At 39.4% G+C, this 23,383-nt stretch overlaps 1 protein-coding gene across 3 annotated transcripts in view; it reads left to right on the top strand.

The window, feature by feature from the left end:
- The window catches only part of SCAI (suppressor of cancer cell invasion), a 186,685-nt gene extending 172,576 nt beyond the window's left edge, over positions 1 to 14,109 (top strand). For all 3 annotated transcript variants that reach the window (XM_032165116.2, XM_032165115.2, XM_032165114.2), the window contains one exon: positions 11,199 to 14,109. In XM_032165116.2, the coding sequence (XP_032021007.1) occupies positions 11,199 to 11,345 (147 nt within the window). In that variant the 3' untranslated portion in view covers positions 11,346 to 14,109. The remainder of the gene's footprint in view (positions 1 to 11,198) is intronic.
- Positions 14,110 to 23,383: the final 9,274 nt, after the last annotated feature.

Here is a 23,383-nt window from a genome sequence, read left to right as displayed (position 1 = left end):
TAAACAAAATCATGGAGCTGAGGAGGTGCTTTGTAAACGTGAAGGGGCATAGAAAGGAAAGAGATACTCGTGTCGATAAAGAGAGCCTGGTCCTAGACATAGTTCAGCCACAAAGTAGTTGTCCCTTTATGGACAAGTTTCCCAAACTCCCTGAGCCTCTGCTTTCTCATCTGTTAAATGAGGGGATAGAATATGGTTGATTTCCAGCATTCAGTGGTCCTGTCAAGCAGCCTAACAGGCTAGCTCTAATTCCCATTGGGTAGATGAGGGGATGACAAAGAACAATTTGTAAGCTATATAGCAAACATTGTTATTGGTGTTGCCCTATCAGGATTTCAGTTGAATTCATGTTAAAATTATAGCCATCCTTTATTGTATGCTTATTGGGTTAAGGCTATTATACCATATTACCTCATTTTAATTTTTACTGACCTGCACTTTATACATAAAGCAACAAGGCTCCAGGACATTAAAACTCACACAAAGTTATGCTCATGTTATATTATTTTCTTACTTAAAGAAGGATTTATTAGTGACAAGTTTGTATTAATATGTAGCAAAGGCTTTTCCAATGGGTGAATAAAAACACATTCCATTATAGTTAAAAAAAAAAAAAAAAAGTCAAGCTGGGAGATGTGGCACATACCTATAGTCCCAGCTACTTAGGAGGCTGAGGCAGGAGGATTGCTTGAAGCCAGGAATTGGAGATCAGCCTGGGCAACATAGCAAGATCCTATCTCTTAAAAAAAGAAAAAAAAACTCTTAATAATGAAACAGTATAAACAGAAGCTAACAGTAAAATATTTTCTTTCTCCTGAAATAAAATTATTTTTTGAGTCTGATGGAAGTGTTTAAGTGCAGTAGGTCAGTGCCAGTGAGAAAAATAAAATAAAATCATACAAAAAAAATTGAAAAAATTAAGAAAAAGGTATATCATGAATACATAAAATATATGTAGACACTAGTCTGTTTTATCATTTACTACTATAAGATATGTACAAATCTATTATGAATGATTAAAATTTATGCACATACTTACAGACCATATATGGTACCATTCATAGTCCAGAGAAGTGTAAACCAAAGTAATGATGCAATATTAAATCATAACTGTCCTTGTGATAGTTTGCTGAGAATGATGGTTTCCAGCTTCATCCATGTCCCTACAAAGGACATGAACTCATCATTTTTTATGGAAGGACAAAAAACCAAGCACCGCATGTTCTCACTCATAGGTGGGAATTGAACAATGAGAGCACATGGACACAGAAAGGGGAACATCACGCACCGGGGCCTGTTGTGGGGTGGGGGGAGCGGGGAGGGATAGCATTAGGAGATATACCTAATGCTAAATGACGAGTTAATAGGTGCAGCACACCAACATGGCACATGTATACATATGTAACAAACCTGCACAGTTGTGCACATGTACCCTAAAACTTAAAGTATAATTAAAAATCACAACTGCATAAAATCACTGTAGTGCCTACTGTACTACTGTAATAATTTTGTAGCCACATCCTGTTGCTCTGGCAGTAAGCTCAAGTGTTGCAAGTACTGCTTAGAATGCCTGTCATTTCCATGAGCAGTTTGTCTCTCCAGTAAATTGTGTATTGTAATAAAAAATGATCTCTAGTGGTTCTCACATATTTTTTATTGTGTTTAGTGCAGTACTGTAGTAAACCTTGCATAACACCATGGGATCCATATGAAGTGATGCTTCAAGTGCTCCCAAGAAGCGAAGAAAAGTCATGACATTACAAGAAAAAGTTGAATTGCTTGATATGTACCATAGATCAAGGTTTGCCATTGTGGTTGCCTACCATTTCAAGATAAATTAATCCAGTAAGGAGTGTTGTAAAAAAAGAAAATTTGTGAAGCCATCACTGTAGCTACGTTAGCAGCCATGAAAACCTTACACTTTTTGTGAAATACCTTTTTATCTCATAATGAAAATGTAGCATTTATGTAGGTGGAAGGTTGCTATAAGACATACTTACAGGCCAGGCACAGTAGCTCACGCCTGTAATCCTAGCACTTTGGAGGCCGAGGCAGGTGGATCACCTCAGGTCAAGAATTCAAGACCAGCCTGACCAATATGGTGAAACCCCCGTCTCTACTAAAAATACAAAAATTAGCTGGGTGTCATGGCATGAGCCTGTAGTCCCAGCTACTCGGGAGGCTGAGACAGGAGAATTGCTTGAACCCAGAAGGCAGAGGTTGCAGTGAGCTGAGATCACACCACTGCACTCCAGCCTGGGCGACAGAGCAAGAAAAAAAAAAAAAAGACATATATTATGATTTGAGAAAAAGCAAACTCGTTATATAACAAAGCAAAAGGAAAGTGAAGGATCTACAGCTAGAGAATTAAATTCTGGCAAAAAAGGGTTTGATAATTTTCGAAAGAGCTTTGGCTTTAAAAATGTTAACACGAGAAGCAGCTTCTGCCAACCAAGAGGCAGCAGACAAGTTCCCAGGTGCCACTGAGGAGAAAGGATACCTGCCTGAACAGGCTTTTAGTGCAGAAGAAAGCACCTTTTCTGGAAAAAAAAAAAAACTGCCACAAAGGACATTTATTAGTTAAATTTCAGGTAGTTGAAAGTTATACATGGATTTTTCAGGGAGTTGAAAGTTATACATGGATTTTTAACTGTGTTAGGGAGGGGCCTCAGCATCCCTAACCCCTGCATTGTTCAGGGGTCAGCTATATTTGAGTTCTGACATATTTCCATTCATCAGTAGATCTTTTTTTTTTTTTTTTTTGAGATGAAGTCTTGCTCTGTTGCCTAGGCTGGAGTACAATGGCGTGATCTCTGCTCACTGCAGCCTCCACCTCCCGGGTTCAAGTAATTCTCCTGCCTCAGCCTCCCAAGTAGCTGGGATTACAGGTGTGTGCCACCACACCCAGATAATTTTTGTATTTTTAGTAGAGATGGAGTTTCACCATATTGGCCAGGCTGGTCTCGAACTCCTGGCCTCAGGTGATCCAACCGCCTCAGCCTCCCAAAGTTCTGGGATTACAGGGATGAGCCACCACGCCTGACACCATCTTATTTTTTAATGCATTTTGAAGTAAATTGCAGACATCACCCACAAACACTTCATTATGCATATATGTAATATGTTTACTTTTTTTTTTTAAATGAGATGAGATCTTCCTATGTTGCCTAGGCTGATCTTGAACTTCTGGATTCAAGCTATCCTCCTGCCTCAGCGTCAAACGTAGCTGGAACTATAGGCACATTGCCACTGCCCAACTACTAATTTTTTTTTTTTTTTTAAATTTGAGACAGAGTCTCTGTCTGTCATGCAGTTTGGAGTACAGTGATACAGTTGTAGCTTACTGCAGCCTCAGTCTCCTGGGTTCAAGCAGTCCTCCTGCTTCTAGCCTCCTGAATAGCTGGGACCACCTGAGTACCGTGCACCAACATGCGCAGCTAATTTTTAAATTTTTTTGTAGAGATGGGTTTTGCTACATTGCCCAGGGTGACCTCAAACTTCTGGCCTCAAGCAATCCTCCTGCCTTGGCCTCCCAAAGTGCGGTAATAGGCATGAGCCACTGTGACCCACCTACTAGTTCTTTTTTATGTAAAGTTTACATATAGTGAAATGCACAAAATTAAAGTTTGCCATTAAGTGAGTTTTGAGGAAATAACATCTGTGTAACCTAAACCTTTATCAATTTATATAAGATAGCATCATTCCAGATTGTTCCTTCTATACTCCTTTTTAGTCAGTCCAGTACCCATTACCCCAGAGGCTGTCACTCTTTTGATTGTTTTCACTCGAGATTACTTGCACCTGTTCGTGAACTTGACTCACACAGTATGGACTCTTGTGTAAACCTTCTGTGACTAAGCATTGCATTGTTCTTGAGATTTATCCCTGTTGTTTCAGATATCAGTAGATCATTCCTTTTTGTTACTGAGTAGTATTCCATTGTCTGAACATACCACAGTTTAGGCATTCTCCTCCTGATGAACACATGGCAGTTGTACAGTGTTGGCTATTACAGGCCAGGTCATGGTGGCTCCTGCCTATAATCTGAATACTTCAGGCGGCCAAAGCTGGAGGATTGCTTGAGCCCCAGGAGTTCCATGTTACAGTGAATTATGATCATGCCACTGCATTCCAGCCTGGGTGAGAGAGGGAGTCCCTGTCTTTAAATAAATAAATAGTTGGCTAATAGAAATAAAACTGGCCGGGCGCGGTGGCTCACGCTTGTAATCCCAGCACTTTCGGAGGCCGAGGCGGGCGGATCACGAGGTCAGGAGATCGAGACCACGGTGAAACCCCGTCTCTACTAAAAATACAAAAAATTAGCTGGGCGTGGTGGCGGGCACCTGTAGTCCCAGCTACTCGGAGAGGCTGAGGCAGGAGAATGGCGTGAACCTGGGAGGCGGAGCTAGTAGTGAGCCGAGATCGCGCCACTGCACTCCAGCCTGGGTGACAGAGCGAGACTCCGTCTCAAAAAAAAAAAAAAAAAAAAAAAGAAATAAAACTGCTTTTTATTATAAATAACAAGGCTTGTACAAGCCTTTGCACAGATATTTGTTTTGAATTTTTTTGGTCATAGTATTGGTATGTGTTTAGTTTTATAAGAAATTGTGGTGATTCCTCAGGGATCTAGAACTAGATCCCTGGGATGGGATTTGACCCAGCCATCCCATTACCGGGTATATACCCAAAGGATTATAAATCATGCTGCTATAAAGACACATGCACACATATGTTTACTGCAGCACTATTCACAATAGCAAAGACTTCGAACCAACCTAAATGTCCATCAATGATAGACTGGATTAAGAAAATGTGGCACGTATACACCATGGAATACTATGCATCCATAAAAAAGGATGAGTTCATGTTCTTTATAGGGATATCGATGAAGCTGGAAACCATCATTCTCAGCAAACTATCGCAAGGACAAAAAACCAAACACCACATCTTCTCACTCTTAGGTGGGAATTGAACAATGAGAACATGTGGACACGGGAAGGGGAACATCACACACCAGGGCCTGTTGTGAGGTGGGGGGAGGGGGGAGGGATAGCATTGGGAGATATACCTAATGTAAATGACGAGTTAATGGGTGCAGCACACCAACATGGCACATGTATACATATGTAACAAACCTGCATGGCACATGTACCCTAGAATTTAAAGTATAATAAATATATATTAAAAAAAAATTGCTAGACCTTTTCTGAAAGTGGTTGTACCATAGTTACATTCCCACCAGTAGCTTTTAAAGGTTGCTTTTCAGTCTTGCCAACATTGTTGTCAGACTTTTAAATCTGACCATTCTGATGGATATGTAGGGGTATTTAAAATTTCATCAAAATTAAAAGTTTAGTTGCATGCAAATTGAAGCTACAATGAAAAATCTGAGTTTTTCTTCTCTGATTTGTGTTTTTGTGTATTATCCCAGAAATCTTTACCTAAAGTTACAGAGATTTTGTTTTTTTGTTCTTTTTTTTTTTTTTTTTTGAGACTGAGTCTCACTCTGTCACCCAGGCTGGAGTGCAATGGCACAATCTTGGCTCACTGCAACCTCCACCTCCCGGATTCAAGTGATTGTCCTTCCTCAGCCTCCCGAGTAGCTGGTATTATAGGCGCCCACCACCACACCCAGCTAATTTTTTTGTTATTTTTAGTAGAGAGGGGTTTTCACTATGTTGGCCAGGCTGATCTCGAATTCCTGACCTCAAGTGATCCCTCTGCCTCATCTCCCGAAGTACTGGGATTACAGGCGTGAGCCACCATGCCTGGACTTCTATGTTTTCTTCTAGAAATTCTATAGTTTTAGCTTTTACATGTAGGTCTATGGTTTATTTTGAGTTAATTTTTGTTTACAGTGTGAGATAAAGGTTAAAGATTTTTAATATGCATATGCAGTTGTCCTAGTACCATATGTTGAAAAGATTTTTCTTTTCCCATTGAGTTACTTTGGTAACTTTGTTGAAAATCAATTAAGCATATATGTATAGGGATATTTCTGAACTCTAAATTCTCTTCCATTGATCTACAGAATTTGTCTCAAATACACTACTGCCTTTACTATTGTAGTTTTAAAAAAGTCTTAAAATCTGATAGGGAGAGTCCCCTTCCCCAAAAGATTTTTAGGTGTTTTGGTTGTGTTAGTTCCTTTGTACTTCTATATGAATTTTTGCATCTATGTCACATTTTGCTTGGAATTGTATTAAAAATCTATATATAATTCACCTGTGGGGAATTACTATTTTAATAATATTGAATCTTCCAGTCAGTAATAATGGTATATATCCTCATTTACTTATATGTTTAGTTTCTTTCACCAGGATTTTGTAGTTTTTATCATACAGGTCTTGCATGTGTTTCATAATTTATTCCAAAATATTTTATGTTCCAGTATGCTTTAAAAATTGAATTATTTGGCTGGACATGGTGGCTCATACCTGTAATCCCAGCACTTTGGGAGGCCAAGGTGGGCAGGTCACCTGAGGTCAGGAGTTAAAGACCAGCCTGGCCAACAAGGCGAAACCCCATCTCTACTAAAAATACAAAAATTAGCTGTGTGTGGTGGCGGGTGCCTGTAATCCCAGTTACTCAGGAGGCTGAGGCAGGGAGAATCGCTTGATCCCGGGAGGCCGAGGTTGCAGTGAGCCAAGGTCGTGCCATTGCACTCCAGCCTGGACAACAGAGTGAGACTCCGTCTTTGAAAAAAAAAAAATTTGAATTATTTGGCCAGGCGCGGTACCTCACACCTCTAATCTCAGCACTTTGGGAGGCAGAGGCGGGTGGATCACAAGGTCAGGAGTTGGAGACCAGCCTGGCCAACATGGTGAAACCTCATCTGTACTAAAAATACAAAAAAAAATCAGCCAAGCGTGGTGGCGTATGCCTGTAGTCCCAGCTACTTGGGAGGCTGAGGCAAGAGAATCGCTTGAACCTGGGAGGCAGAGGTTGCAATGAGCCGAGATTGCACCACTGCACTCCAGCCTGGGCAACAGAGTGAGACTCCGTCTCAAAAAAAAAAAAAATTGAATTATTTTTATTTCATTTTTCAGTTGCTTGTTGCTAATACATAGAAATGCACTTTTAAAACACTGGCCTTGTGGCTGGGTATGCTGGCTCACTCCTTTAATGCCAGCACTTTGGGAAGCTGAGGCAGGCAGATCACTTGATCCCAGGAGTCGGAGACCAGCTGGGCAACATGGTGAAACCCCATCTCTACAAAAAATACAAAAAATTACTCGGGTTGTGGTGGCACATGCCCATTGCCCCAGTTACCTGGGAGGCTGAGGTAACCGGATCACTTGAGTCTGGGAGGTCAAGGCTACCCTGAGCCATGAGCATGCCACTGCTCTCCAGCCTGGGTGAAAGAATGAGAAACCCTTTCTTAAAAAAAAAAAAAATAAAAAAAAAAATACAGTTGACCTTGTGTCCTGCAGTCTTGCTAAATTTTGTTAGTTCTTTTAGCTTTTTTATATGTTCCTTAAAATTTTCTATATACAGGATCATGTCATCCATCCTTAAACAAAAAACAGCTTTACTTCTTTTTTTCCAATCTATATGCCTTTTATTGTTATTAGTGCTTTATATCAGGTCTAGATCTTCTAGTAAAATGTTGAATAAAAGTAGTGAAAATGGACATCCTTGCCTTCTTCCTGATTTTAGGGGAAAGATGTGTAGTCTTTTACCATAAATTATGATGTAAATTGTTGGTTACTCTTTCTCAGATTGACTGAGCTCCCTTCCATTCTTAATTTACTACGAGTTTGTATCAGGAATGGGTATGGATGATTCGCAAAACTTTTTTCTGCATCTACTGATGTAATATATTCTGTTAATGGAGTGAATAACATTAATTGATCTTTTAATGTTAAATCAGGCGCAGTGGCTCACGCCTGTAATCCCAGCACTTTGGGAGGCCAAGGTGGGCAGATCACCTGAGGTAGGGAGTTCGAGACCAACCTGACCAACATGGAGAAACCCCGTCTCTACTAAAAATACAAAAATTAGCCGGGCGTGGTGGCACATGCCTGTAATTCCAGCTACTGGGATGGCTAAGGCAGGAGAATCGCTTGAACCCAGCAGGCGGAAGTTGTGGTGAGCCAAGATTGTGCCATTGCGCTTCAGCCTGGGCAACAAGAGCAAAACTCCATCTCAAAAAAAAAAAAAAAAAATTAAACCAACCTTGCATAGCTATTAAACCCATTTTGTGGTCATATATTGTCTTTTTTGCATTGCTGGGTTGAATTTGCTAATATTTCATTATGGATTTGATAATTTGTGCCTTGAAAGGCATTTATCTAATTTATTGGCATAATATTGTTTATAATTTTCCATTGTCCTTTTATTCCTGTAGGCACTGTAGTGATCTTTCATATCCCTTATTAGTAATTTGTTTCTTCTTTCTTTTTCGGTCTTGGTAAAGTTCTATTAACTTTCGTTTTTTTTCACTACTGTTTGTTTCTTTTTTTTTTCACTTATGTATTTATTTATTTATTTAAAAAAATTTTTTTTGAGACAGTCTCACTCTGTTGCCCAGTCAGGAGGGCAGTGGCGTGCTCTCAGCTCACTGCAACCTCTGCCTCCCGGATTCAAGTGATTCTCATGCCTCAGCCTCCCAAGTAGCTGGGATTACAGGCACCCACCACCATGCCCAGCTAATTTTTGTATTTTTTGGTAGAAACTAAAAAATAAATAAGGCCATCACACCCAGCGTTACTTATTTTAAATTTTTGAGACAGTGTCTTGCTATGTTGTCCAGGCTGACCTGGAACTCCTGGGCTCAAGAGATCCATCTCCATCCCCTGAGTAGTTGTTTCTCTTTTCTGTTTCATTTACTTCCATTCATACTTTTTTATTCTTTCCTTTTTACTTTAATATATATTCTAGTGTTTTAAGCTTAGATCTGAAACCTTCTCTTCTAACACAAGCATTTATCTTTAATTTTTTTTTAAATTTTTATTTATTTATTTATTTATTTTTAAGACAGAGTCTCGCTCTGTCGCCTAGGCTGGAGTGCAGTGGCACGATCTTGGCTCACTGCAACCTCCGCCTCTTGGGCTCAAGTGATTCTCCTGTCTCAACCTCTCAAGTAGCTGGGGCTACAGATATGCACCACCACGCCCAGCTAATTTTTTGTATTTTTAGTAGAGATGGGGTTTCACCATGTTGGCCAGGCTGGTCTTAAAATTCCTGACCTCAGGTGATCCGCCTGCCTTGGCCTCCCAGTGTGCTGGGATTACAAGCATGAGCCACCATGCCCGGCCACCTTTTATTTTTGTCCACTTATTATATGACTCATTTATATGGAATGTCCAGAATAAGCAAATTTTTAGATAGCAGAAGCAGATGAGTGGTTATCCAGGGCTGAGGGAGGGGACTGGGGCGAATGGGGGAGGGATCTGCTAGAGAATAAAGAGCTTCTTTTGGGGGTGATGAAATGCTCTAAAATTGGTCGTGGTGATAGTTAAACAACTTTCTGGGTATACTAAATGCCACTGAATTGTCTACTTTAAATGGGTGAATTGTATGGTATGTTAATTGTATCTTAATAAAACTTGTACTTACTAAAAAGTACAAGCTGCCTCTCACTAGCTGTGTGACATTGAAGAGTGATCTCACCTTTCTTAGCCTTAGTTTACTTATCTGTAAAATGATAACAGAAGCTACCTCATGAGATTGCTGTGATGTTTCAGTGGGAGGATTGTGTAACTACTGAGCACAGAAGTACTTACCTTTTAAGCATTGCTTTAACTGTATAGTTTCAGTTTTAAAATTCAGATTGTTTTTTAACCCAAGCATGTGAATTATCTTGGCAGTCGTTTTATCTGCACTTGAAAACAATTCAGTGTATTCTGCTATTACTAGATGGAATTATATAAAAATGTCAATTTGTTCCATTTGAAATTAAACTAAATTAAAGAGTGTTCTTTGTATCTTCTGTATTTTTGTTGATTTTCTGTCTGCTTTTTCAATTTCTGAAACAGTAGTATTTAAACCTCTAATTAGGGCTGGGTGCAGTGGCTCACGCCTGTAATCCCAGCACTTTGGGAGGCCCGAGGCGTGTAGATTGGTTGAGCTCAGGAGTTCAAGACCAGCATGGCCAACATGGCAAGACCCTGTCTCTACAAAAAATACAAAAATTAGCTGTGCATGGTTGTGCACACCTGTAGTGCCAGCTTCTGGGGAGACTGAAGTGGGAGGATTGCTTGAGCTCACTGCAAGGCTGCAGTAAGCCAGCCTGGGCAACACAGTGAGATTTTATCTCAAAAAAAAAAATTATTTTTGTAATGTGTGAGTGAGTCCTATAGGTAGAGAGAAGTTAACATTTGTATGTATGAACTGTTGCATGAGATGTATAGAAAAGTAGCAACTTCTTCAGGAAATTTTAAATGTATGGCAGAATTATAGTTTATAGAACTTAACAAATGAAGAATTTCTAGGCCGGGCGCAGTGGCTCACGCCTGTAATCCCAACACTTTGGGAGGCTGAGGCGGGCAGATCACCTGAGGTCAGGAGTTCGAGACTAGCCTGGCCAACATGGCGAAACACCTGGGCTGGAGTGCAATGGCATGATCTCAACTCACTGCAACCTCCGCCTCCCAGGTTCAAGCAGTTCTCCTGCCTCAGCCTCCTGAGTAGCTGAGATTACAGGTGCCCATCACCATGCCCGGCTAATTTTTGTATTTTAGTAGAGATGGGGTTTCAGCATGTTGGCCAGGCTGGTCTCAAACTCCTGACCCATGATCTGCCCACTTCGGCCTCCCAAAATGCTGCTGGGATTACAGGCATGAGCCACGGTGCCCGGCCGCCCCAGCCTCATTTTAATTTCCAAAGCAATATCTTTTTATTTATTTAACATATACTTGTTGAAATTCTATATGTGTTAGGATGTTCCCCCCAGTAGCATGAATTATATGGTTTCCACGTGATACAGAGCATAGTGTCTACCAACAATAGGCCTCAGTAAACATTTGTGGAATAACTCACTAAATGAATATATTACATTGATCCATCTGAAATTGTCATTTTAGAGGTCAAAATGGTTAAATATTAGCAATTCAATATTCAACAAATATATTATTAAGAATCATTCCAATATCAAACAGAAAATACATATTATATTACTCCTTGACACTGTATCAATGAGTATAATTTTCTTTCATTAGACTACAAAACTTGACTTTTCTCTCTTTGCCTACCAGGAAACACGAAATTATCCAGAATCATATCCACAACTGCCAAGGGATGAAACAGTGGAGAATCCTCATCTCCAGAAGCACATTTTGGAATTAGCATCCATTCTGGATGTTCGAAACGTGTTCTTTGAGAATACCATTGATGACTATTAAAACAAAAACCCTGTTGTCGAAACAAGTTTTCATTTTCCACAAATTTTAAATGGTGCAGTTTTCTAATGTGATAAGACACATAGTGGTGTTACTTAGTTTTTATTTTTTAATTTAGGGCCACCATTTTAAAAACAAACTGAGAAAAAAAATGTTCACACTTTTAGGGTAACTGTTTTAAAATGCAACCTTTCAGGTCTTTTAAAATCTTAACCTTGGAATTTTTATTTTTTGATTTTGAGGGATGGATATTTACCTCCAACTTCTAATCCTACACTCAAATAGTCACTATTCTCACCCTGAGAAGAGTAAATCATTTATTTTTGTATAATGAGGTAAATCCAACTCTTATACTTGGACCTAAGTTAAATGTCTGGATTTGGAAATATGTAATGGTTCATAATGATGAAGCTAGCCACCATGGACTACTGAAAATCAAGAACAGAGTCCCTCCATAATATATTTTTTCTCATTCCAACTTAGCTGGTAGAAAAATGTTTGATTCTTTGAAACATGATCAAGCCAGTTTTTGAAATCATTTCTTTCAATACTGTCATAATTTCAGAAATTGGATTGAATTGCATCTGAAAGCTAGATCTTAATTGAGGACTTGAGGTGGTAATATTACTTGGAATGTATGAGTATTATGAGATTTATTTGCATATTTTCTTTGTAGACTGTGAATGCTGGAAATGAAAAAGGAAACAACTTTGAAATATCTTAGTCAAAAAACCATGTCATTGGTTTCATAATACAATGTCTCCAATAGGAATTCTATTTAAACTCTTGGTGTTTATGAGATCACATTTAAAGACTGGATTGATGTCTGTGGCATAAAGTTTTAATTTTTTGCCTCATTTAAATTTATGAGACTTCAAAGTCATAGATGTTTTAAATTTTGGTAAGGGGTAACTGGGTGTTATGAAACCTAAAATGTAAGTTGATTTTGCATTGGTAATTTGGAAATAAGATTTATTAACATTCCCTGTATTTAGTATTTTATATTCATGCACAAAATTTTTATTACCTTAAATAGGACTCAGTGTATATTATAAAGATTTTTCTTTTTTGTGTTTTCCTTCCCTGTCATTCCCTTTATAATTTCACAGTCACTTGCTATGAAGTCCTCCCTCCTTTTTGATTACTCAGCATTCAATTTCAGAAATCTATGAATGAAAAGGCCTTATACCGAATTTTCTGTACAGGATCACATCTGGCAGTCCCAGGAGAAGTGAGCTGATTGCTTTTGATATCTCTTTCCCATGGCCCTGGGTAAATTATACCCTAAATTTATTTATTTATTTTTTTTGAAACAGAGTCTTGCTCTTGTTGCCCAGATTGGAGTGCAATGGCGCTCTCGGCTCACTGCAACCTCCGCCTCCCAGGTTCAAGCAATTTTCCTGCCTCAGCCTCCCAAATAGGTGGGATTACAGGTGCCTGCCACCATGCCCAGCTAATTTTTGTATTTTTAGTAGAGACAGGGTTTCACCATGTTGGTCAGGCTGGTCTCAAACCCCTGACCTTGTGATCCGCCTGCCTCAGCCTCCCAAAGTGCTGGGATTACAGGCGTGAGCCACCGCAACTGGCTATTATTTTTAACTTGGTTTTCATTTCTGGCATAGAGACTAATTTGGGTCTAAGTTATTCCCATTCCTGCTCTGATTTGCTGATTTTTCAAACCTGAAGTCCAAAGTTACTGTTTTGGGGTTTGGGGACTTGGGGAGTATTTTGTTTACTTTTTTTTTTTTTTTTTTTAAGAGACAGAGTCTTGCTCTGTTGCCCAGGCCGGGGTGCAGTGATACATTCATGGCTCACTGCAGCCTCAAATTCCTGGATTCAGGCAATCTCACCTCAGCCTCCCAAGTAGCTGGGACTACAGGCATGCGCCACCATTCCTGGCTGATTTTCTTTATTTTTTAATTTTTTGTAGAGACGTGGTCTCACTTTGTTGAGCAGGCCGGCCTCAAACTCCTGGGCTCAAGTGATCCTCCTGCCTCAACCTCCCAAAGTGCTAGGATTACAGGTCTGAGTCACTGTACCTGGCCTGTTTACTTTTTAAAAATATTTTTGTTTGTTCTTTCAAACAGTATTTCAGAAAGCTTGGGAAAAGTTACCCTGGAAAGAGATTTCCTTTGCTAGTGGGTTTTCATTTTCAGGTAAAGACTGCTTTCCTTTTTTTTTTCAGTATCTTAATAAACTTCATAGCTATCCTTTAGTAACAGTGTTCATTGAACTACAGCAATAGACTATCTTCAGTTTTCTGACCTCTTGTTTCAATTCTCCTTAAGTCCTGTGCCAATTATGCTCCTAGCAACACAGAGTTTCCTGTCCTCTAATGTTTAAAATAGTATTTACTGTTCTGAGCTTTATCCTCCCCTGTTAAGCATAAAGAACACTGGTCTGAGAACTAGGAAACCTAAGTTCTAGTCCTGGCTTTCCTGGTAACTTAAGTGTTATGCCCTCTGGCAAGTGTCTTCATGTCTCTGCTTGTTAGCACTCTCATCTGTAAAATGAAGAGGTTGGCCCAGGTCCTTTCCAACTCTGATTCTGTAATTTGGACTCCTGGTTCCAAAAATACTGATTTCCCCACTCCAACCACCAAGAGAACTATTTACCCTGTTTGTAGTGTACACAACATTTTCTTTTGTAGGTCATATTTACCTAGATTTTGTTCAAGAAAATCTGGGTCCCACTTAGCTGTTTTAGAAACTAGTACAGACAGAGACTCTTCTGAGGAAATTAGAGCTTTTATGATTAGAAACATGCTTGTCTAAAAATGAGGTTCTTAGAAATCACAACATTGACCTTTATGACGTTGCCCCTTAAGCTAATAGTGTAATTCCTTACTGGTAGTTAAAAATCTAAAGTGGACTGAAGTGATCTTGAATCTTCAAAGAGAGGAAAACTGTGCTGGAAAATGTTGTTTCATTGATGCCTTCAAAAAAATGCATATTAAACAACGACTATACTCCAGATTTTCTTCTGGGCATTGGGGAAGCAAACAAAATAGACTTAAAAATCCTCGTGTTCATGAAGCTTACATTCTAGTAGAAGGAGTAAGGCAATAAACGTAAGTAATTTATGTTAGAAAATGTTAAGTAGGATGGAAAAGTGTAGATTATGGTAAGGTAAATCTTTTGTTTGTTTTCTTAAGAGAAGAACAATGTTTAAAACAGTGATCAAGCAGGGCATGGTGGCATGCCCCTATTAGTCCCAGCTACCTGGGAGGCCGAGGTGGGAGGGTCACTTGAGCCCAGGAGTTTGTGGCTGCAGCAAGCTGTGATTGCACCACTGCACTCCAGCCTGGATGACAAAGCAAGACCTCGTCTCTGGAAAAAAAGAAAAGAAAAAGTGATGATCAGGGTAGGCTTCATTAGGAAGGTCACATTTGTATGAACACTTTGTCTTTTCTTTCTTTTTATGAAAGTTTTAAACAGTTTTTTTGTTTTTTGTTTTTGAGATGGAGTTTTGCTCTTGTTACTCAGGCTGCAGTGCAGTGGCAGGATCTCAGCTCACTGCAACCTCCGCCTCCCGGTTTCAAGTGATTCTCCTGCCTCAGCCTCCCCAGTAGCTGGGATTACAGGCATGTGCCACCACGCCCAGCTAATTTTGTATTTTGAGATGGGGTTTCACCATGTTGGTCAGGCTGGTCTCGAACTCCTGACTTCAGGTGATCCGTTGGCCTCGGCCTCCCAAAGTGCTGGGATTACAGGCATGAGCCACCACGCCCAGCCTAAACATACAGTTTAATAAACCCTCCTAGTACCTCACCCAGCTTCTGTATTTCTTTAATCAAGGGAGAAGAATTATCTAAAAGGACAGTTGCCCAATGGGCTTGAGCTGATAGTGGCAAAGAATTTCATGTTTTAAAAATGCGTACCACCTGCCCTTTATAAATATGAAAAAATTTAAGCCCTAATGTATTTAATTTTATAATTCATAAAAATTTAAATAATGGAACTAAGAACAGAGCAAAGCAAAGGGCACTCCTTTGTTTTCAAATTGCACAAACTCTCCCTGGAGATTCTGATAGTCTCTTATCTCTCTTAAGTACCACTGTAAACAACATAGAAAGCGTAAGACTGCAAGAAGCCAGTTATACACAAAACAAAATGAAGCACAGTGGAATTTTCTATTTATCTGTGTATTTCTGAAGTTGGTAAAGCAACTATCCTCTCTATTTCACAGAAGAGAAAGCTGAGACCCAAAAAGCTATTCATAGTGATAGAGCTAGAACTAAAACTCAGATCTCCTCATCTCAGCCCAGTCTTCTCAGTAGCTCAGACTGCTTTCTATAATGAACAAGAAAGAATAATTAGGGATTTGTATTTTGGCACAAAACAGTATCAAATTTTTATTGTAAAAATCCACAAGTCTGACATTTTATCTTTTATTCTAGCCAGGGTGTATTCTTCATTTGCATGTGTGTGTCTCTCCTAGAAAGTGGTGCTCTCAAACCTTTCAAAGCACAGAATATATTGTACCCTCTTTATTTTTACCAAATTGAAATGTTTCAGGATTTCAGAAGCAAAGTGCAATCCAATTGTGGCTGGAGTTTTCCTGATAGAGGATCCGGGTGGTTCCCTCCCCTCCAACTTCTGGCTACTGCCCTTTGTTTCCTTTGTGCAATAGAATTCCCTGAAACAGATTAGGTGGTAATTATACTGAATTTAGTCAGGATAATGGGAAAAGCGACAAATCAGATTTATGTATTAAGTATTATCGAGCTTTCTTTAGCACTCTCCTCCAAGTTTAATCTCTGACATGTGTGATTTAGTAACTTTCTGTCTCTGAGAAGCAGTTTGGACCCAGCTGAAAAATTTTATTTATGGAGACTTGTAATCAGCCTGATACTCAGAGAACATTCTGGACTGGAAATATAGTCAGGTCCAAGGTCTGCTAATTTGGCCATTGCCGGTGATTCAACCACCTCCCCACCCTGAGTAAAAGATTTGATATGAATATGAATGCTATGAGTCTCCTGGTGATATTTTGAGTGTATATGTTCCTGTGTGTGTCTGGAAAGCATAGAGGGTATTTACCTTGAGGGCTCTTTTGTTGACCTTATTTATTTGAAATTCTTATTTTATTTGTAATGGCATATGTATATTTTTGTGATGCTACATGCAATCTTTGTGTATACTTTTTGTATATATGTGTACATATTTGTAAATATATTGGTATGCAATGATACAGTATGTGTATATTATGTACCCATACCCATTGTGGGCTGAATTTATTTAAGTTCTGTGAGGACATCCTAGTGGCATTGTTCATGCTGCTGTAATTAGGTTGTGGCTGTATCTCATTCATAAGCCTCTATTTTGAGGGGCTTGTGTTTGGATAAAATGGGCTAATTTGGAGTTGAAATTAGGATATGAAGATCTTAACAGAAAGCTGGATATTCTTAGCTTTAAAATCACCTGCAAATTTTTATTTAAATTGATGATAAATTAGTGATATAACCTGACAAACCTAAGTATGTGAAACTGAGACACCAGCAGATTCTTAGGCTGTAGTAGTCCTTTATTTTCTTGATCCATATTTAAGTATTATTACTAAGTAGTAAATTATTTATATTGGGGCTTAATAGAGAGGCTGTGGAAAAAAATTGCTTTAATCACATTTAAAAACATAGGAAAATGTCCATTAAATAGGGGAAATATATTCCCAGTTGTCATTTTTATGCCTCATACTGAATTTTGATTTTGAAACAATTGTTTTTTCATCAGTGTGCCTCGTTTTATGTGTCTCTATGAGACAGAAAAGGGGGCATTAGCTAAGGGATGGCCTAACCTAAGTAGGGTAGGATTTAATGAGGAACGGGAGGTTGTTAATTTGTATATTTGCAGCAGCTATGATCAGTTTAGTCCTGTCTTGGCATTTCTGGCTACAGATTTTTTCTTATTGGACTTGCGTATCAAAGGTGAGTAGGCTCATCTGAGAAAATGCTTCCACTGAATAAAATGCCTCCACTCGTATTGCTGTGTCTCTATGAGACCACTTGTGTTCTGCAAGTTGATGATATATTCGCACATGAAGTAGAGTTTTTAATATTAGATGCATGGTGTGCTATAAAAATCTGGGCCTTCAAACCTCTCCCAAGGATGATAGGGTTGGGGAGGATAACAGGATAGTAAATACGTGCAGTGCCAATTTGTGAACCTATAGAATGTTGCCAAGTATCAATGTTTGGTTACTTCAGTTGACATTTATTTGCATGAAAGAGTGTAGGAGATGTTTAATATACACTTAAATACATTCACTGCAGAAATTAAGTAGAGGTTATTTTTGCATGATAAAATGTAACTGCAAAGCAACTTTTTACACCAATATTCTTTGGAAGATTAAATCTATCTGATCCAATATTATAAAATACAGAAATTATCTCAGGAGTCTGTTTTACCACCCAAAAAAAGTTAACATTTGCTGATTCATTATATTTTAAATAAAACAGCCAACTATTCATAAGACTTTTCAATTATAGTATTAAATTTAGAAATAATTATAACAGCCTTTTTCTTGAATAAATATTAAAATTTGGTAATTTATTATTTCTGAAAAATCAGTGAAAACATCCATAGGATCTGATCTTTGTTTGAATAACGAAATCATTGTTTTTGCACTGGAGAGTAGTAGAACAGATATTGTACCATTTAAAATTCATGGAACTGACTCAGGCTCCTTGTGGATATTAATTTGAGGACAGTAGTGGTAATCAAAAGTACAGTAGAAAAGATTTGACATTGTGAATGTGACCTCTGACCCCAACTGTTGTAAAGCCAATAACTTTGAGGTTGAATAAGGTAACACTTGCTTAGAAAACCCAGCCCTTTCCCCCTAGTCTCCTGCGCTCTTATACATTGATACTTTACACCTATTTTTGCTGTACCTCTCAGTCTTTCCTAGATAATGGGACCACTTAAAAAAAAAAAGTGATTCATCTTCCTCAAACCAGAATTTCAAAGCCTAATACTACACTATGTTCCAGCTTCATTGAGTTTTGAACAAAAAGACTTGAGCATGCCTTGTGTTTAAGGAAAAATAATTGATGTGTGAATAGAATCAATCACCTACTGATGGGAAGGGTGTCAGGATGATGTAGGGTGATATGCCTTTAATTGGGTAAAGAGAACTGTATTAAGTATAACTAATTTAATCACTGATTGAAGCACCATTCTTAATTTTAAAATATTTTTGTTAATTTCTTTTGTGGTTTTAAAAATTAATAATATTTTTTTTTTGAGATGGAATTTTGCTCGTTGTCCAGGCTGGAATGCAATGGCGTGATCTCAGCTCACTGCAACCTCCACCTCCTGGGTTCAAGAGATTCTCCTGCCTCAGCTTCCCAAGTAGCTGGGATTATAGGTGTGTGCCACCATGACCAGCTAATTTTGTATTTTTAGTAGAAACGGGGTTTCACCATGTTGGCCAGATTGGTCTCGAACTCCTGACTTCAAGTGATCCACCCGCCTCGGCCTCCCAAAGTGCTGGGATTACAGGTGTGAGCCACTGTGCCCGGCATAAAAAAAATTCTTTTTAGTAGTTATCAGACTACTCTAACCAGTGCCATTTTTAAACATACTTGGATAGTAGACTCAGTTTTTTTAATAGTTTGAAGTACATTATATTAAAACTACAAACTCACTTATTCAAGCCTAAATTTCATCATAGACTATAAATTGGGTATCAATTTCCTATTTTGGTGGACAATTCCAGTCTATCTACTAAGACAATCATCTTTTTAGGTGTAATATTGTTTATTAAGACATAGGTAATTTTAGGTTTTATACTTTTCTCCTAGGCTTATGGAATGAAAGCTAATAGGCTGAGTTATATCACTTTCAGAATGAAATAGGGAATTATGGCTAGCCTTCTTATAGGGCTGCAGTAAATGATACTTACATGTTTGTTGTATCACTGATTTTCTTTTCTCTTCTGAAGCTGTTGTGAACGTCCACTTTGTCATGATTGAAAGTTGAGATTTGTAAACATTACAATTTGCACCATAAATTTTCTCAAACATGAAATCAGTATAAAACTTGCAATGATCATACATGAGAATCCCAAAAGTAAATACTTCCAAACCATAGAGGGATAGCCACTGTATTTTTAAAAATACTATTCCCACCCTTCTTTGCCTGCTACTAATTGCTTTTTTCCTAAATTAAAACTATGTATTGTGGTATATTAAAAATCTGCAGGAAAAATTTGCTTAAAGTGTTTTAGCACAATAAGAATTTTTATTACTCAAGAGTTGGAGACCAGCCTGGGCAACACAGTGAAACCCTGTCTCTACTAAAATACAAAAAAAAAAAAAAAAATTAGCCGGGCATGGTGGTGTGTGCCTGTAATCCCAGCTACTTGGGAGGCTGAGGCAGGAGAATCGCTTGAACCTGGGAGGCGAAGGTTGCAGTGAGCCGAGATCGTGCCATTGCACTCCAGTCTGGGTGACAGAGCGAGACTCATTCTCAAAAAAAAAAAAAAGGAATTTTTATTACTATTTCCTGAAGAATAGTTTTTGTTAAATTGTTTATTATACCATTAAAAAGACCTTCTAATGGTTCAGTACAATAATCTAGAACTTGATTTGTGTGGCTTTTTATAGTTATCTGAATGCATTCCTTTTGCCACATAGACCATATGGCTAGTTCTCCAACTGTTTTTTTGCTTGTTTTTAATAAACCTTGCTGTTCAACAATCAGAGAAACCTTTATTTTGGAGCATTCTTCCAGTTGAGGTAGAAATGTCTTAGATAATAGGAAAGGCAAATACAAAGTCCTAACATTTTCATAGTAGAGTTTACAAGTAAAATAACTTATCCAAATAGGTTATCTTCGTTGTGTAGCACCAGTATAAATAGTGGTTTCATTAATCATTGAATCAGATGAAGCAGTTATAAATCACTTGTTACTTTGTGCTAAGAATTATTGTAATTTCAGGCCACTTTATTTCCTCTGAGCAGTTTCCATTGTAAGGTTGAGTTTCCCTTTTTTAAATTCAAATCATCACTAAAGGTTAAGATAATCAAATAGGAGTTAAAATAAGTTATGTTTGATCTTTTTCCCTTGAAAATAATGCTGAACTTATTGTCTACATTCTGATTATTAGGCAGAAATGCACTTGTTTAAATCATAGCAGTAATTCATTTGGCGGATATAATTACTCGATTTTCTAGTGGTGTGAAATACTTTTTAAAAATTGTGCTTGTCTGTAACTGAAATGTTATAGAATTGTAACACTATAGGGATTATAGAGTTATATTTATTAGCTCTCCTCAAGAGACTGAAGCACAATATTTTTCATGTAACAATTCTTATCCAAGTGCTGCTAATCTGTCGTGCAAATAATGAAGCTATTTGGTTGCCTATTTAGCTATTCACAAATCACTGTAATCTTTGAAACAATCTTGTCGTTCATTTGTATTAATATTTGGATATTGTGAGTTAATACTTTAGAAAAAAATCCATCAACTCAGCCCTTTTAGCAAAACTGTTTGGATTCATTAGTTTTTATATGTGTTAACAGTAGAATAAATTTTGAAGGGGCTATTTACTACCAATGACTATGAGGAAAATGATACTGTCACTACCACTTGACTTGAACATTTGTGGTATTGTAAAAGTCTTGTCAGTTGTGTTCTAAATTGCTTAAGCCATACGTTCTCTTAAACAGGATGTTTTTTGTTTTCTTCCTTTCCAGCAGCCTTTTTCTTCTTTGTCTGTTATGGTTAATACTCCATAGATTTTAGAAATTGAGAAGTTCTTGAAACATTTTATTTTCTTGAGTTCATCACTTTTGACTCTTGTATGAGATGTGATTTGTCATAAAGGATAGCCTTTCACTACTTCACTAAATGAATTTCAGAGTAAACACTGTGATTCTGCAGAGCGGATTCAGTAGGCTTTCCAATGTTTTCTCCTGCTATACAGTGCCTACCACCTTGAGGGCACTTCAATACTAGAGGATGAAAACTGAAACGTTGTTTTGATGTTTATTTGAATAACGAGATTAGAGAATATTTGCTTTTTGTTGTCAGTGTATTAAAGAAATTTTCACATTGATAAATGTTCTCTAGGAATGTGTCTACATTCATCAGGTGTGAACTCTTGTACATGAATTTTGTACCTTGAATCCACATATATATTAAGTGTATCATCAATATAAAAATAAACATTATTTGCTTAAAGTTTTTGGTACTTTTTCGGTATTGACAGCTGAACTGTTAGGGTTTGCTTCATCCAAATATCTCAGAGACTTTGAACTATCTTGGGGTTGATGCTTCTTGTTAATTTGTCAATGTTTGAATCCTGGTTTTGGTTTTTCCCTGCCCTGCTCCTGCTGGTCAGAACTGGAACACGCGAAAGAAGGGACTGTTGAAGAATTGGGTGGAATCTGCTTATTCTTGGGCTTGTGTCGAGTCTGGGGATGGAAACAGAGTTCCTTAAGGTGGAATGGTTGGCTTGGCATTGACGAGTTCAGGGACCTGACTTAGGGTACTGATTTGGACCGTGACTTTTTGTTTGAGACAGAGTTTTGCTCTTGTTGCCCAGGCTGGAGTGCAATGGCGCGATCTTGACTCACTGCAACCTACACCTCCCGGGTTCATGCGATTCTCCTGCCTCAGCCTCCCAAGTAATTGGGATTACAGGCATGGGCCACCACGCCCGGCTAATTTTGTATTTTTAGTAGAGACGGGGTTTCGGCACCTTAGGCTGGTCTGAACTCCTGACCTCGGGTGAACCACCCGCCTCGGCCTCTCAAAGTGTCAGGATTACAGGCGTGAGCCACCGCGCCCGGCCTGGACTGTGACTTAGAACAAGATAGTTTTGGTTTTTTTTTTTTGAGACGGAGTCTCGCTGTCGCCCAGGCTGGAGTGCAGTGGTGCGATCTCGGCTCACTGCAGGCTCCGCCCCCCCGGGGTTCACGCCATTCTCCTGCCTCAGCCTCCCTAGTAGCTGGGGACTGCAGGCGCCCGTCACCTCGCCCGGCTAATTTTTTGTATTTTTAGTAGAGACGGGGTTTCACCGTGTTAGCCAGGATGTTCTCGATCTCCTGACCTCGTGATCCGCCCGCCTCGGCCTCCCAAAGTGCTGAGATTAGAGGCGTGAGCCACCGCGCCCAGCCAGAACAAGATAGTTTTTCCTCTTTTGTTTTTTTCTTTTCCTACTGCCTGCATGATTGCTATTTATTTAAAGAGACGGAGTCTCGCCACGGTGCCCAGGCTGGTCTGAAAGCCCTGGACTCAAGAGATCCTCCCACCTCGGTCTTCCGAGTAGCTGGGACCACAGAGGCGCGCGCCGGGCACTTCTGATGCTTTGAACTTTCTTCCTAAGCAGAAAGGAGACGGCCCAGCAGCAGATGGTGAAGCTAATCCAATATAGTGAGCTGCCACCAGCGTTTTTAAGTGCATTACATAGTAAGAACGTGGTTCTGCTGGACGTTATGTACTCGGTTGCGATATAAAACGCATCATCTACAGTAGGTGACAGGCGCCAAAGTTCAAAAACCGGTCTTAAGGTGTAAGGTCCTAGGACTAGTTTCTGGAGCTACTGGCTTCTGAGTGAAGATGGAGGCGCAGACTTCCCGGGTCACTCGGTGGCAAGGCAGCTGCCTAGGGTGCGGCGGGACCGGGCGGCGCGTGGGGCGCCTGGCCAACCAGCGCAGCCCCGGCCGGGTTTGTAGCCAGCACAGCACAGCGGGGCCTGTGGCACGGACTGGGTTCTTTCACTTTTGACACGAAGCCCTTCCCACTTACCACGCTCTGCACGCGCCCCTGTTAAAATAGAAAAAGACCGAGAGGCCTCGGAGACTCAGTCATCATCTGCGGCTCTGGCCGCTCGCTGACGTGGCGAACTGGGCTGAGGGAGCGCCCGGCTGGGCACCCGCGAACTCCAGCCGTTCCGGCCCAACCGCCGCCCAGAGGTAGTAACAGTAGCCGCCAAGGCCGCGCATGGGCGCATGCGCGCGTCGGACCAACCCCCCTCTAGCAGTCACTTCCGGCGCGCTGGGAGACGTGCGGTTCCGGGTCGCTGCTCGGC

Source organism: Hylobates moloch, unplaced genomic scaffold (assembly GCF_009828535.3).
Source record: "Hylobates moloch isolate HMO894 unplaced genomic scaffold, HMol_V3 SCAFFOLD_10, whole genome shotgun sequence".
Taxonomy (NCBI): domain Eukaryota; kingdom Metazoa; phylum Chordata; class Mammalia; order Primates; family Hylobatidae; genus Hylobates; species Hylobates moloch.
This window is presented reverse-complemented; position numbering and strand designations above follow the sequence as displayed.